Source organism: Rhinatrema bivittatum, chromosome 1, assembly GCF_901001135.1.
Source record: "Rhinatrema bivittatum chromosome 1, aRhiBiv1.1, whole genome shotgun sequence".
NCBI classification, from domain to species: domain Eukaryota; kingdom Metazoa; phylum Chordata; class Amphibia; order Gymnophiona; family Rhinatrematidae; genus Rhinatrema; species Rhinatrema bivittatum.
In genome coordinates, this window is record NC_042615.1 from 410,492,844 (window position 1) to 410,509,087 (window position 16,244).

Here is a 16,244-nt window from a genome sequence, read left to right on the forward strand (position 1 = left end):
CCCCAATATAGACTGGGTAAATGTATCATCGGGTCACACTAGAGAGATAACGTTCCTGGATGGAATAAATGATAGCTTTATGGAGCAATTGGTTCAGGAACCGACGAGAGAGGGAGCAATTTTAGATCTAATTCTCAGTGGAGCACAGGACTTGGTGAGAGAGGTAACGGTGGTGGGGCCGCTTGGCAATAGTGATCATAATATGATCAAATTTGATTTAATGACTGGAAAAGGAACAGTGTGCAATCCAAGGCTCTCGTGCTAAACTTTCAAAAGGGAAACTTTGATAAAATGAGAAAAATTGTTAGAAAAAAACTGAAAGGAGCAGCTACAAAAGTAAAAAATGTCCAAGAGGCGTGGTCATTGTTAAAAAATACCATTCTAGAAGCACAGTCCAGATGTATTCCACACATTAAGAAAGGTGGAAAGAAGGCAAAACGATTACCGGCATGGTTAAAAGGGGAGGTGAAAGAAGCTATTTTAGCCAAAAGATCCTCATTCAAAAATTGGAAGAAGGATCCAACAGAAGAAAATAGGATAAAGCATAAACATTGGCAAGTTAAATGTAAGACATTGATAAGACAGGCTAAGAGAGAATATGAAAAGAAGTTGGCTGTAGAGGCAAAAACTCACAGTAAAAACTTTTTTAAATATATCCGAAGCAGAAAGCCTGTGAGGGAGTCAGTTGTACCGTTAGATGATCGAGGGGTTAAAGGGGCACTTAGAGAAGATAAGGCCATCGCGGAAAGATTAAATGATTTCTTTGCTTCGGTGTTTACTGAAGAGGATGTTGGGGAGGTACCCGTAATGGAGAAGGTTTTCATGGGTAATGATTCAGATGGACTGAATCAAATCACGATGAACCTAGAAGATGTGGTAGGCCTGATTGACAAACTGAAGAGTAGTAAATCACCTGGACCGGATGGTATACACCCCAGAGTTCTGAAGGAACTAAAAAATGAAATTTCAGACCTATTAGTAAAAATTTGTAACTTATCATTAAAATCATCCATTGTACCTGAAGACTGGAGGATAGCAAATGTAACCCCAATATTTAAAAAGGGCTCCAGGGGCGATCCGGGAAACTACAGACCGGTTAGCCTGACTTCAGTGCCAGGAAAAATAGTGGAAAGTGTTCTAAACATCAAAATCACAGAACATATAGAAAGACATGGTTTAATGGAACAAAGTCAGCATGGCTTTACCCAGGGCAAGTCTTGCCTCACAAATCTGCTTCACTTTTTTGAAGGAGTTAATAAACATGTGGATAAAGGTGAACCGGTAGATATAGTACACTTGGATTTTCAGAAGGCGTTTGACAAAGTTCCTCATGAGAAGCTTCTAGGAAAAGTAAAAAGTCATGGGATAGGTGGCGATGTACTTTCGTGGATTGCAAACTGGCTAAAAGACAGGAAACAGAGAGTAGGATTGAATGGGCAATTTTCTCAGTGGAAGGGAGTGGACAGTGGAGTGCCTCAGGGATCTGTATTGGGACCCTTAATGTTCAATATATTTATAAATGATCTGGAAAGAAATACGACGAGTGAGATAATCAAATTTGCAGATGACACAAAATTGTTCAGAGTAGTTAAATCACAAGCAGATTGTGATAAATTGCAGGAAGACCTTGTGAGACTGGAAAATTGGGCATCCAAATGGCAGATGAAATTTAATGTGGATAAGTGCAAGGTGATGCATATAGGGAAAAATAACCCATGCTATAATTACACAATGTTGGGTTCCATATTAGGTGCTACAACCCAAGAAAGAGATCTAGGTGTCATAGTGGATAACACATTGAAATCGTCAGTGCAGTGTGCTGCGGCAGTCAAAAAAGCAAACAGAATGTTGGGAATTATTAGAAAAGGAATGATGAATAAAACGGAAAATGTCATAATGCCTCTGTATCGCTCCATGGTGAGACCGCACCTTGAATACTGTGTACAATTCTGGTCGCCGCATCTCAAAAAAGATATAATTGCGATGGAGAAGGTACAGAGAAGGGCTACCAAAATGATAAGGGGAATGGAACAACTCCCCTATGAGGAAAGACTAAAGAGGTTAGGACTTTTCAGCTTGGAGAAGAGACGACTGAGGGGGGATATGATAGAGGTGTTTAAAATCATGAGAGGTCTAGAACGGGTAGATGTGAATCGGTTATTTACTCTTTCGGATAGTAGAAAGACTAGGGGGCACTCCATGAAATTAGCATGGGGCACATTTAAAACTAATCGGAGAAAGTTCTTTTTTACTCAACGCACAATTAAACTCTGGAATTTGTTGCCAGAGAATGTGGTTCGTGCAGTTAGTATAGCTGTGTTTAAAAAAGGATTGGATAAGTTCTTGGAGGAGAAGTCCATTACCTGCTATTAAGTTCACTTAGAGAATAGCCACTGCCATTAGCAATGGTTACATGGAATAGACTTAGTTTTTGGGTACTTGCCAGGTTCTTATGGCCTGGATTGGCCACTGTTGGAAACAGGATGCTGGGCTTGATGGACCCTTGGTCTGACCCAGTATGGCATTTTCTTATGTTCTTATGATTAACTGACTACTTCCAGCCACCAAGCAACCAACCCCCCCCCCCCTCCCCAATAGAAAAAAACAGAAAGAAAAGGCAGAAAACCCAGTTTGTACCCAAAATGAGAATAGCTTTCCACACCAAACACACACAGCCTCACTCTCACAGTACTCCAACAATCCCTAGATAGAGAGAGGCACGCGCGCGCGCACACACACACACACACACACACACTAACTAAATTATCCAGTTAATTTCTAGCTGGCTAACTTATTATCCAGCTAAAATTTAGCCAGCAAAATACACAAATCTTCACTTAGCCAGATAATTTCTGAGTTATCCAGCTAAATGATTTTGAATATGGGCCTCGTAGTCTTTTCATACTTAATACAGTTGTCAAGTTTTGCTAAACCATCACTAAGTATCAATGAGTATATCAGCTTATAAATACCCTGCTATTCATATCGTATCCTTCAGAACATTTTAGCTTTATAAATAAAGTGTACATACCTAGTAATGCCAGCAATCCCATTACAGTCAGCACAGGTTTTCTCACCAGCTGAACATGAGCTGGTTTTGTGTTGTTCATCTGAAATCTTGCAGTCAGTGTCCTCTGGGTGAAGAAGTGAGGATGATAACTCATAAAGGCATTATCATTACTCAGCAAAGTATAGTTCACATTGTTGCTGGCATTTGAAATTAGCAGATTTTGATGCTGGATGATTATCTTTAAAATAGAAACATAGAGAACATTTTAATAAGCATGAAATTACAGTGACAGAATTAGAAGACAAATCATGCATCAATTAGATGGCTTAATGGCATAAGAACCAGAGTTCAGAACTTTAGCTCTCCTATTGCCAATATGGTGCCATTCACTAGGGTAGTGGTTCTCAACCAGTGTGTCGCCAAGAACACGCAGGTGTGTTGCCACACTTCCCGGTCCCCCGCTGACCCAGCTGCTCCCTGGTCCTCCTCCACCCGGGCTTAAAATGCTGGCAGCCCGGGCGGAACGCGGCAGAACAGCTGGAGCCAGTGGCACCGGCATGGTCTCTTCTTCCTGCCCCCCCCCTCCCTGGTGAGCAGCAGGTGCGTGCGCGGGAAGAAGAGACCATGCTAGTGCAGGCAGCATCAGCCCGAAGAACAGAAGCGAGGCGCGCAGAAAAATGAAGAACATCAACCCCCCGCGGCCAATGGGACTCCTTTCTCCACGCGAGGGCTGAAAATGAAGGAGGTAGGGTTGGGAGGAGGCTACTGCTGCTACTAGTTCCGGAGAGGGAGGGAAGGAGAGAGAGTGAATGAGCAAGCAAGCAAGCATGTGTGTTTGAGATCCTGTGTGTGTATGTGTGTGAGTGAGATAGCATGTATGTGAATGACTGAGAGCCTGTATATGTGAAAGAGAGTATGTCTGTGATTGAGAGCCTGCCTGTGAGAGAGAGAGCATGAATGTAAGTTTATGATTGGGAACCTGTATCTGTAAGTTTGTGATTGAAAACCTGTTTGTGTGAAAGAGTATGTGTGTATGATTGAGATCCTTTGTGTGTGAGAGAGATCATGTGTATGTATGGTTAAGAGCCTGTGTGTATAAGTTAGAGAAAGAACATGTGTCTGTGTGTGATTGAGAGCTGGTTTAGGTGAGGGAGCATGTGAGTATGTGATTGAGAGCCTGTGTGTAAATGAGAGAAAGAGAAAGCATGTTTGTAAGCATGTTTTTTTTTTTTTTTTTTATATATAATATTTATTACTACATTACTATGTTTAATTGGTTATCTATTCTATTTGTTCCATAATTTATTGTTAGTTCTATTGTTACCTGTTTTATTGTTCAACTGTTCTATGTAAAGCCCACTACTCTTTTTGGGCATTTAAAAGTTGTATGTAAACCGGATTGATTTGTAGTTCCTACAAGAACTTCGGTCTATAAAAATTAAAAATAAATAAATAAATAATAAATGTGAATGAGAGTCTGTGTGTGAGAGAAAAAGACAGCATGTATGTGTGTGATTGAAAGCCTGTGTGTGTAAGAGTGAAAAGATAGAGAGCATATGTGTAAGTGTGTAATTAAGAGCCTATATAAGTGAGAGAAAAAGCATGTGTATATGTGAGTGACTGAGAGCATGTGTGTAATTGAGAGCCAGTGTGAGAGAGAGTGCTGGTATGTGACTGAGAGAGAGGAGAAAGTTCCAAGCAAACCACCCCTCCTCCTGCTAATTCAAAACAATCTCAGGACACCTGGATATCAAATGTTCCCAGGTATACAGAGCAAAAAAATTTTTTGTATCCTTATTATTTTTCATTACTGGGTCTTTGTGTCTGCTATTTTGAAATATTTTATTGGTATCTAGAAATTTTTGATATGAGATTTTAATTATTGGATATTCCATTCATGAGCTGTTTTGAAATAATCTGCTCTTTTTGTTAGTATGGTTTTACTTGATATTCTTGATTGTTTTATAAGGATGGGTGATGTTTCTTTTTTTTCCTTTGCTACACTGCATACAGAGACTCTGGCTTGTTGTGGTTTCCAATTCAGTTTTTATCTGCGTGCTTCTAGTTATGCGTTTTGGTCTCTTTATTCTTTGTTAGGTGAGGGTCAGCACATGTTATTCAGGTGAGGTTTTCTGCTGGCGTGTAGTTTCTGTGTAGGGCTCTATAGCAGCCTGACTTGGTCCGTTTTCCTAATAGGAGATGTATTGGTGTTCTTAAGGCCTGGTGAAAACATTTTCAGTGTTGTCTTTTCTTAGGTAAGGTGGATACTGTTTAGTGCTGGAAATTGGTGCTGTTTTGGTGTGAGATGTTACTATTTATGTAATTTCTGGTTTAGACAGAATATGTATCTTTTCCTTGTGTCATTTTAAACAATAAAAATAATTACCGGACCTTTACTTTTTTATTTCCGCCGTGAATTGTAATGAGCAGTGTGTCATACATGTGAGTGTGGCCTGTCAGGTGTGTCACGATGGGAAAAAGGTTGAGAACCACTGCACTAGGGGGTGCAGGAGCTTCTTCCCAAGGTTGTTGCAAAGAAAGCTTTTTCTCTCTCCTTTTCTTCCTGCAAATGCTGCCACAAGGCTGAAAAAAAAACCAGCACTAGGGTTACCAACTAACCAATTTTGGATGGGCCAGCCTGAATTTTAAACATGCTGTGCAGCATCAAGTCAGGTGCTGCACAGACACTAAAAGTCTGGTTAGTATCTGGCATCCGGGGCGGATACTTCTTTGGTGCTGCTTCCCCCCCAATTTATAATTTTAAAATGTCCTAACAGCGATAAAATATTTCAAAATAGCAGACACATCAAATAACACCCAATAATTAAAACTAATAAGGTTTTTAAAAATTCCCCACTCTCCATATCTGTCATCCTAAGATTGCTGTATTGTTGTAGACTGGGGGCACACATGCACACACACACACACACACACACACACACATACACACACACCAATATGCTCCCTCTCTCTCCAAACACACACATACATGCTTAGTGAGAGACAGAGGGAAGCATGTGTATATGTGAGAGACACACTCACATACACACTTTCTCTGTACCTCTCTCATACACAGACATGCTTCTTCTACTCCTGGGGGAATTCTGCGCACAAAAACTTAAACTTTTGCAAAATTCTGCAAACTTTATATTGGTCAAAATAACACAATTTACATGACAGTCTTTAAGTAATTACATTTTAAATTAATACAGAAAAAAGTTATTACTTAAAGATGCAGAATTTTAAATATTTTGAGCAAAATTTCCCTAGAAATTCACTGTAAGAGTGTCCCTTCCACTTGCTCTCCCTACTCCCCTGGCCACTTTGCCCTCTCAGGCCCCAACTCCTCCACCTGCCAGTATCTCCCCCCTCCATCTCTAGGTTCAACTCCTTCCACTCTATTGCCAGTCCCAGAGTTTGACCCTGTTTTCAGTATTGCCTCTCACATAGGCTCCCTCTGTCCCTCCCTCTCTCTAATACACATACACACACCCTCATACAGGCTCCCTCACTCTCTCGCACACACACACACATCCTCTCATGCAGGGCCCTCTCTTGCATACACACCCACACAAGCTCCCTTTCTCTTTCACACATACATCCTCACACAGTCTACCTATGTCTCTCTCTCATGCACCCCTTCACACAGGCTCTGTCTCACACATTTATTTATTTATTTATTTATTTATTTATTTATTGTTATACCGAGTTTCATGATAGGCATCACATCAACCCGGTTTACAAATAACAAGGAGTGTAAAGCATAACGTAAAGTAAAAAATAATATTTTCAATAAGAACCTTGAACTTTAAATACAGTGAATCAGAAAAAGGGAGAGGGAAAGTTACAAAAAATAAGGAAAATAAACTTGGGATGGAAGGGGAGAAATTGAACAGCACAATATTTACATTTCAGCCTATTGATACATTAGAATAGCAAGTGAAAAAATAAGACTATGAAACGGTACATAGGTAATCAAAGGAATAAATATGACACAGTTGTGAATGGTAATAGTACGATAAATATTCAGCAGGAATTAGTGAGCGAGGGTTTGAGGTTGGTTGATTCGTGTTTACATTCCATTATTGCATACGAGTTAGTGCTAGTGAGAGGAGGTTTTATTCAAGGCTTGGAAATGCTTTTTTGAAAAGCCAAGTTTTTAGTCTTTTTCTAAATGTTAAAGAGCATGGCTCTTGTCTCAAATCAGGTGGGATCGAGTTCCAGAGAGCTGGACCTGCTGATGAAAAGGCTCTGAGACTCAAGGATTTATGTTGGTAGGTTTTGGCCTTTAGAATTTGGAGTGACTCTTTGTAGTGTTCCCTGATAGGCCTGGCGGAGGTGAATTTTTTAAGTGGTATTTGTAGGTCGAGTTGCGTGTGTTGGTTGATAGTTTTGTAAATGATGTTAATGGTTTTGTACATGATTCTATAGTGGATCGGAAGCCAATGGAGGTTTTTGAGAATAGGTGAAATGTGGTCAATTTTCCTGGAATTTGTAAGGACTCTGGCTGCAGAGTTCTGAACCATTTGTAAAGGTTTGGTGTAAGAAGCTGGGAGGCCTAATAGTAATGAGTTGCAATAATCTAGTTTGGAAAAGATTATTGCTTGCAAGATTGTTCTGAAGTCCTGAGTGTGAAACAGCGGTTTTATTCTTTTCAGGATATATAATTTGTAGAAGCAATCTTTGGTGGTTTGGTTAATGAATGTTTTGAGGTTGAGACGATTGTCTAGGATGGCTCCTAAGTCTCTTACGTGGGTTGTTTGAAGGAGTGTGGGTGGTTTAGGAAGTGTGTTATTGTTTTCCGGTGATATGAGCAGGAATTCTGTTTTCGAAGCATTGAGTACAAGGTTTAGACTGTTGAGGAGAAGTTTAATTTCTAATAGGCAACTGTCCCAGTATTCCATTGTTTTTTGAGATTGATTCTTTTATAGGGATTACGATCTGTACGTCGTCTGCAAAAAGGAAATGTTTCAGGCTTAATTTTGTAAGTAGTTGGCAGAGTGGTAGCAGGTAGACATTGAAAAGGGTGGGTGAAAGTGATGATCCTTGCGGCACTCCTCTATTAGAAGGGTGGTATTGGGATTCTTTATTATGAATTTGACTCTGTATCCTCTGTTTTCTAGAAATGTTTTGAACCAGTTTAGTGTGGCACCTGTTAAACCAATGTTTGCCAGCTGTTTTAGAAGAAGGGCGTGGTTGACGGTGTCAAAGGCCGCCGAGAAGTCAAGGAGGATTAGTAAATATGCTTGGCCTTTATCAATACCAGAGAGTAGGTAGTCCATGAGTGAAATTAGTAGAGTTTCGGTGCTTGCGGCTTTGCGAAAACCATATTGGTTTGGGGACAGAATACTGTGGTCCTCTAGGTAGTTGGATAGTTGGGTGTTTACCAGTTTTTCCATGATTTTAGCTATAAATGGTAGGTTGGAAATAGGGCGGAAGTTGTTGGGATCACATGCATTTAGATTTGGTTTTTTTAGCAGTGGCTTGATTGAGGCAGTTTTTAGGTCATCTGGGTAGATGCCATGTGATAAGGAGCAGTTTATAATATCTGCTAGGGTTTTTGCTATTGTGTCCGGGATAAGAAGAAGCATTTTGGTAGGGATTTGATCAAATGGGTGTGATGACGGTTTCATTCTTTTTAATACATTTTGTATCTCTGTGATTGTGATGGGTTCAAAGGCATTAAGCTGGATGTCTTTATTTTGGGGAAGATATGTGTTATCTGGAGACGTAGTGTTTGGAATCAGCTGATTAAGGAGATCCGATATTTTTTTGTTAAAATGAAGAGCCAATTCGTCTGCTTTAGTCTGGGCTTGTTCGGGTGGTATATCTGGAGTGATAGGTTTAGTGAGGCTGGAAACGAAGGCGAATAGAGTTTTTGAGTCAAAGCTGAGATAATGAACCTTTCGGGCATAGTAGTCTCTTTTGATTTTCAACGTGGTACTTTTGTAAAGATGGAGTGATCGTTTGTAATCAGAGAGTGAGGCTGGTGAAGGGGCTTTGCGCCATTTTCTTTCTTTTTGCCGAAGTAATTGTTTGAGTTTTCGTAGTTCATCATTATACCAGGGATGTCGTTTGGATGTATTAGCAGACCTTGTTTTGGTTGTCAGTGGGCAGAGAGTGTTTGCTATAGATTTTGTTATTTTGGACCAGGATTGGAGGGCAGCGTTAGGAGTAGATACTTCAATGAGTGGTAGATCCGAGGTTAGAGCTTTACTTAGATGTTCCGAGTTGCAAGGTTTTCTGTATAGGAAAGAGGGTCTTGAGTTGAGTTTGGAGTCTGATCGAGGTAAGGAAAAGCTGGTGGAGATTAGAGAGTGATCTGACCATGGGACTTTTTTGCAATTTGGTTGTTTTGTAAGAGAAATACTAGTGTTTGTAAAGAGTAGATCGAGCGTGTGGCCTGCTTTGTGGGTGGGTTTATTGATTTGTTGTCTGAATCCCATCGCTGACAGTGCGGTGAGGAGGGCTTCACAGTTTGTAGAGAGGGGAACTTTGTCAACATGTAAATTGAAGTCACCCAGGATTATAGCAGGGGAGTCAAGATTGAGATGCAGAGTTATGGTTTCGATGATAGGAGAGGAGTCTGACTCTAGTAAGCCTGGAGGGGCGTAGACTAGCAGGATTTGGAGTTGTTCTGATTTGAACAATCCTAGTTCTAGTTTAGTTACTGTACTGATGGGGTGGTGTGAGAACCTTAAGGATTTTTTTGCAGCTAGGAAGATACCCCCTCCTCTTTTTTTTTGTCTTGGGATGGAGAAGAAATCGTAAGTCTGCGTTGGTAATTGGTTAATGAGGGTGATGTCCATGGATTTGAGCCATGTTTCTGTTATGGCGCAAACGTCTGGGGTTGTGTCCTGCAGTATGTCGTTGAGTATAAGAGTTTTGTTGGTGAGAGATTGGGCGTTGAATAGGATTATGGTGAATAGGATGAGGCCTAGTAACTGTGTAGTGGGGGAAATCATGATTGGGATGAGTGATTTGTAGGTGTGTGGTCGGTAGTACATTATTGTTCAGGTTGGATCGGTGCAGGATGAGTGCTACTGGAGCTTGGATGTGCTGCTAGAGACTGGATGTGTGCTTCTGTAGCCTGGATGAGTGCTGCTAGAGACTGGATGAGTGTTGCAGGAGACTGGATGAGTGCTGCAGGAGACTGGATGAGTGCTGCAGGAGGCTGGATGAGTGCTGCAGGAGACTGGATGAGTGCTGCTGGATGAGTGCCTCTGGGGACTGGATGAGTGCTGCAGGAGATTGGATGAGTGCTGCAGGAGACTGGTTGAGTGCCTCTGGAGACTGGATGAGTGCCGCTGGAGACTGGATGAGTGCCGCATATACATATACACATACACATACACAATCCCTTCACACAGACTAACAGCCTCACATACACACAATCCCTTTTTCATACAAACGAGCTCCCAATCTCTCACACAAATACACACTCTTTCACAATCTCTTCATATAGGCTCCCTCTCTCTGAAACCCACAGTCAAGCATTCCCCTACCCCCCTCTCTTACCTCCCATGCTCTCTCACACCCTCCTGCTCTATCTCATCCTCCCCTCCCCTCATATAGGCTCCCTCTCTGAAACCCACACTCAAGCATCACCCCCCCTTCTTACCAACCATGCTCTCTTTCACCCTCCCCTCCCCCACATCCCCTCCCCTCTCTCAGACACACATTCTCTCTCACCGGCATGCTGCGAACGGAGCACGTCCCGTGTGTGCTGCGGGACGCGCTCCATTCGCGGCAAAGATGAAGGCCTGGGTGCGCCATTCGTGGCACACGGGGGCCTTCCATTTTTGCACACCTTCCTTTTTCGCTGCGAACAGTGCGCCGAGCCTTCATCTTCGCTGCAAACGGAGCGCGTCCCGCACACACGCACACACACACTCTTTCTCTGTGTTTCTCTCACACACTAACACACACACACACAGATAAGCTTCCTCTATCTCGCTCTCTCTCTCTCTCTCACTCGCACACATGCAGACAAAAACTGAACTGGAAACCACAAGCAAGATTCTGTACGCAGGGCAACAATGGAAAAGCTATTCCTCAAAACAGTACAATCAAGAAATATAAATCAATCAGAATATTAAAACCATACTAAAAAATATTAATTTCAAAACTGCTGATGAATAGAATAATATTTAATAGTTAGAAGCTCCTGTACAAATTTTTAAAAATTTCCTAAACATTGATAAAATATTTCAACATAGCAGACATCAAATAACACCCAGTAATTAAAACTAATAAGGATTTTTAAAATCCCCCACTCTCCATATCAGTCACTCTGAGATTGTCATGAACTGGCGTCTTCGCTCCCGGACGGCTCTCAGGCCCGCGCGGATGGCGCAACCCATCAGGGTAAGGGCCCACATCGTTGCTCCGGCTTCCTCCTCACTGCGATCCCGAGGCGCTCCGACCGACCAGGCCTCATCCTCGACCGCGAAGCCCGACGGTCCTGAAGCTCCCAGCTGCGCGCCCCCCCCCCCCCCCACCCCGGCGTATCGGAGGCCAGGCGCACCACGCCAACGTCACCAGAGCGACCAATGGGCCCTTTAAAGGCCACCTACCTCCTCCGGATCGCCCTCTTCGCTCCCGGATGGCGCAACCCATCGGGGTAAGGGACCACATCGCTGCTCTGGCTTCCTCCGAGTCGCAATCCCAAGGCGCTCCGACCGACCAAGCTTCATCCTAGACTGCGACGCCCGATGCTCCCGATGCTCCCAGCCGCACCCATTGGCCTATCGGAGGCCAGGCGCACAACGCCGGCATCACCAGAGCGACCAACGCGCCCTTTAAAGGCCACCTACCTCCTCTGGATTGCCCTCTTCGCTCTTGGATGGCTCCCAGGCCCGCGCGGATGGTGCAACCCATCGGGGTAAGGGTCCACATAGTTGCTCCGGCTTTCTCCTCGCTGCGATCCCAAGGCGCTCCGACTGACCAGGCCTCATCCTCGACTGCAAGGCCCGACGCCCCCAGCCGCGCCCCCGGCCTATCGGAGGCCAGGCGCACAACGCCGATGTCACCAGAGCGACCAATGGGCCCTTAAAGGCCTCCTACCTCCTCTGGCGTCGCATCCCGAAGGTGCGCAACCAAGGAGCCTGCCCCCTTGGTGAGCCCCTTTGTGCTCCCCCTTGGGCCTCTCCTCCCTACTTCAGATAACTCACACTGGCCAACCTACCCCTCAACTGGGCAAACCACCACTTCAGCTCCTAATAGCCAGAAACTCCTGCTCCCCCCCCACCGACACCCGGCCCCTCTACTGGCTGCTATAATGATCAAAGCACCTCCCAGAAGCCGCATCATTGGCGCACGACGAAGGAGCGCAACTAAGGGGCACTCCCCTTGGTGTGCTCCTTCGTACTGCCCTGTCTACCTCCTCATCTGCCTTCCACTCAAGCAGCCACACTGCGCCCACTGACTCATACACCAATTATAATAAAGACAGTACTTTAACATCTGTCCCACGGTTTTTCCTGCGAAAGGAATTCTAGCTATTTACTGTTACTGTGTATCACGTTTAGCTCTTGTATTTTGTTAGTTACTGCTGTTCACTGTCAATGCCCCTTCACCTTGCTTCACCTGAATTGTTTTTCTCTGTACCCTGCTTCCCACCTCATATACCAAACATGATAACTCACACCATTCCCCGCATTCAGCTCCCCATTGACTCATATGATATATTCTCCATCCCAAGGCCTAAAAAAAAAAGGAGGGAGGTCTCCTCTTAGCGGCTAATAAGCACCTCAAACTCAGACCACTTCAAATCAACATTCCACCTAGATTTGAAATCGGATTATTCTAATCCTCTGAACTCCAAATCTGCCTTATATATGCTCCTCCTGCCTCCTAGAACATAATCCATCCCCCTTAATAGAACTCATAGCAAATTCCATCAATATAGACAGCCCGGCCATCATATTAGAAGACTTCAATCTCCATGTAGATTCTCTCCCCCTCTCCTCCTCCTGTGAAACATTCCTCAACTCCCTCCTTGCCATCGGCTTTATACAACTTATCACACCCCCTACTCACAAAGCAGGTCACATGCTCGACCTCCTCTTTGTTAACTTTTGCATTCATTCCCCTACCTCACCCTCCTGTACACAGGTACCATGGTCAGATCACTCACTTATATATGCACTCCTCTCTTTAAATTCCCCCACCACACACAACCCATCACACAGTAACACCATCATCTTCAGAAAACCCAGCTCCACAGAGGATCTGATTTCCGCCCTCGCTGACTCTCTCAATGATATTGACTGCTCCTCTCCCGATACAGAACTCGCTGCATGGAATAACCTTACTAACAAAATTGCCAATGAAATATGTCCCCTCATTAGCAAACATCTACACCAAGCACAAAAAACCAAAAAACCATGGTACACCCCTGAGCTAAAAAGAATGAAAAATGACCTCAGACTGAAAGAGAGAACATGGCGCAAAGACCCTACCCCGCAACATGCCTCAATATACAAATCCACCCTCCACAATTACAGAATCTCCACCTTAAGACGAAACGCGACTACTATGCTACTAAAATACATAAATACAAATTCAATGCCAAAGCGCTATTTTCCTACGTCGCAAACCTCACTAAATCTGTCCCACACCTCATCACCGACGAAGATGCTAAAAGTAAAAGCGAAGAACTCGCCCACTTTTTTCACGATAAAATAGCAAAATCCTTAGCCGTTTTCCCACCATCCCCACTTCTGTGAACCCACTCCCAAAAACTGCCAGTGCCACCCTAGATTCCCTTGATCTCACATCCTCTAAAGAAATTGATTCTATACTAAAGAAAATCAAACCAGCAACCCACCCCTCTGATACTATCCCTACAAAAGCACTGTTAACCATTCCACGTATCATTACCAAACCCTTAGCCAACATAATTAACTGCTCCCTCTCCCTTGACAAAGTCCCTGACACACTAAAACACACCATGGTCAAACCCCTCCTCAAAAAACCCACCCTTGACCCGAAGGATCCCTCCAACTACCGTCCCATCTCTAACCTGCCCTTTTTAGCTAAAATCATGGAAAAGGTGGTTAATGCCCAACTCATGGATTACCTTGACACCCATAATATTCTTCACCAGTCCCAATTTGATTTTCATAAGCATTTCAACACAGAAATCCTATTACTTGCTCTCTCAGACACCCTCCTCAAAGGCACAGACCAAGGTCAATGTTATATCCTTGCCCTCCTTGACATCTCCTCTGCGTTTGACACTATCAGCCATAATCTCCTCCTGTCTCGTCTATCAAACATAGGCATTTCAGATTCAGCCTACCTCTGGTTCAAATCCTACCTAGCCAATAGACAAAACACTGTAAAAATAGGAAATTCTGAATCCTCCCATATCCCCCTCTCCCAAGGTGTCCCACAAGGCTCTTCACTTTCCTCCACTCTCTTCTATATATACCTGTTACCCTCTGCCATCTCCCCTCTGACCTAGGCCTCACAATTTTCATATACGCCGATGATGTCCAAGTCCTCATACCCATAAGAACATAAGAAAATACCATACTGGGTCAGACCAAGGCTCCATCAAGCCCAGCATCCTGTTTCCAACAGTGGCCAATGCAGGCCATAAGAACCTGGCAAGTACCCAAAAACTAAGTCCATTCCATGTTACCATTGCTAATGGCAGTGGCTATTCTCTAAGTGAACCTAATAGCAGGTAATGGACTTCTCCTCCAAGAACTTATCCAATCCTTTATTAAACACAGCTAAACTAACTGCACTAACCACATCCTCTGGCAACAAATTCCAGAGTTTAATTGTGCATTGAGTAAAAAAGAACTTTCTCCGATTAGTTTTAAATGTGCCCCATGCTAACTTCATGGAGTGTCCCCTAGTCTTTCTATTATCTGAAAGAGTAAATAACCGATTCACATCTATCTACCCGTTCTAGACTTCTCACAATTTTAAACATCTCTATCATATCCCTCCTCAGCCGTCTCTTCCCCAAGCTGAAAAATCCTAACCTCTTTAGACTTTCCTCATAGGGGAGCTGTTCCATTCCCCTTATCATTTTGGTAGCCCTTCTCTGTACCTTCTCCATCGCAATTATATCTTTTTTGAGATGCGGTGACCAGAATTGTACACAGTATTCAAGGTGTGGTCTCACCATGGAGTGATACAGAGGCATATATTTTCCCTTTTATTCACCATTCCCTTTCTAATAATTCCCAACATTCTGTTTGCTTTTTTGACTGCCGCAGCACACTGAACCGACGATTTCAATGTGTTATCCACTATGACGCCTAGATCTCTTTCTTGGGTTGTAGCACCTAATATGGAACCCAACATTGTGTAATTATAGCATGGGTTATTTTTCCCTATATGCATCACCTTGCACTTATCCACATTAAATTTCATCTGCCATTTGGATGCCCAATTTTCCAGTCTCACAAGGTCTTCCTGCAATTTATCACAATCTGCTTGTGATTTAACTACTCTGAACAATTTTGTGTCATCTGCAAATTTGATTATCTCACTCGTTGTATTTCTTTCCAGATCATTTATAAATATATTGAAAAGTAAGGGTCCCAATACAGATCCCTGAGGCACTCCACTGTCCACTCCCTTCCACTGAGAAAATTGTCCATTTAATCCTACTCTCTGTTTCCTGTCTTTTAGCCAGTTTGCAATCCATGAAAGGACATCGCCACCTATCCCATGACTTTTTACTTTTCCTAGAAGACTCTCATGAGGAACTTTGTCAAACGCCTTCTGAAAATCCAAGTATACTACTTCTACCGGTTCACCTTTATCTACATGTTTATTAACTCCTTCGAAAAAGTGAAGCAGATTTGTGAGGCAAGACTTGCCTTGGGTAAAGCCATGCTGACTTTGTTCCATTAAACCATGTCTTTCTATATGTTCTGTGATTTTGATGTTTAGAACACTTTCCACTATTTTCCCTGGCACTGAAGTCAGGCTAACCGGTCTGTAGTTTCCCGGATCGCCCTGGAACCCTTTTTAAATATTTTAGTTACATTTGCTATCCTCCAGTCTTCAGGTACAATGGATGATTTTAATGATAGGTTACAAATTTTTACTAATAGGTCTGAAATTTCATTTTTTAGTTCCTTCACAACTCTGGGGTGTATACCATCCGGTCCAGGTGATTTACTACTCTTCAGTTTGTCAATCAGGCCTACCACATCTTCTAGGTTCACCGTGATTTGATTCAGTCCATCTGAATCATTACCCA

The 16,244-nt window shown here is 43.1% G+C and overlaps 1 protein-coding gene across 10 annotated transcripts in view; it reads right to left on the minus strand.

Annotated features, from left to right (window-relative positions):
* IDUA (iduronidase alpha-L-) overlaps positions 1–16,244 on the minus strand; it is a 914,728-nt gene that overhangs the window by 276,711 nt on the left and 621,773 nt on the right. For all 10 annotated transcript variants that reach the window (XM_029602401.1, XM_029602339.1, XM_029602392.1 and 7 more), the window contains one exon: positions 3,032–3,248. In XM_029602401.1, the coding sequence (XP_029458261.1) occupies positions 3,032–3,248 (217 nt within the window). The remainder of the gene's footprint in view (positions 1–3,031; positions 3,249–16,244) is intronic.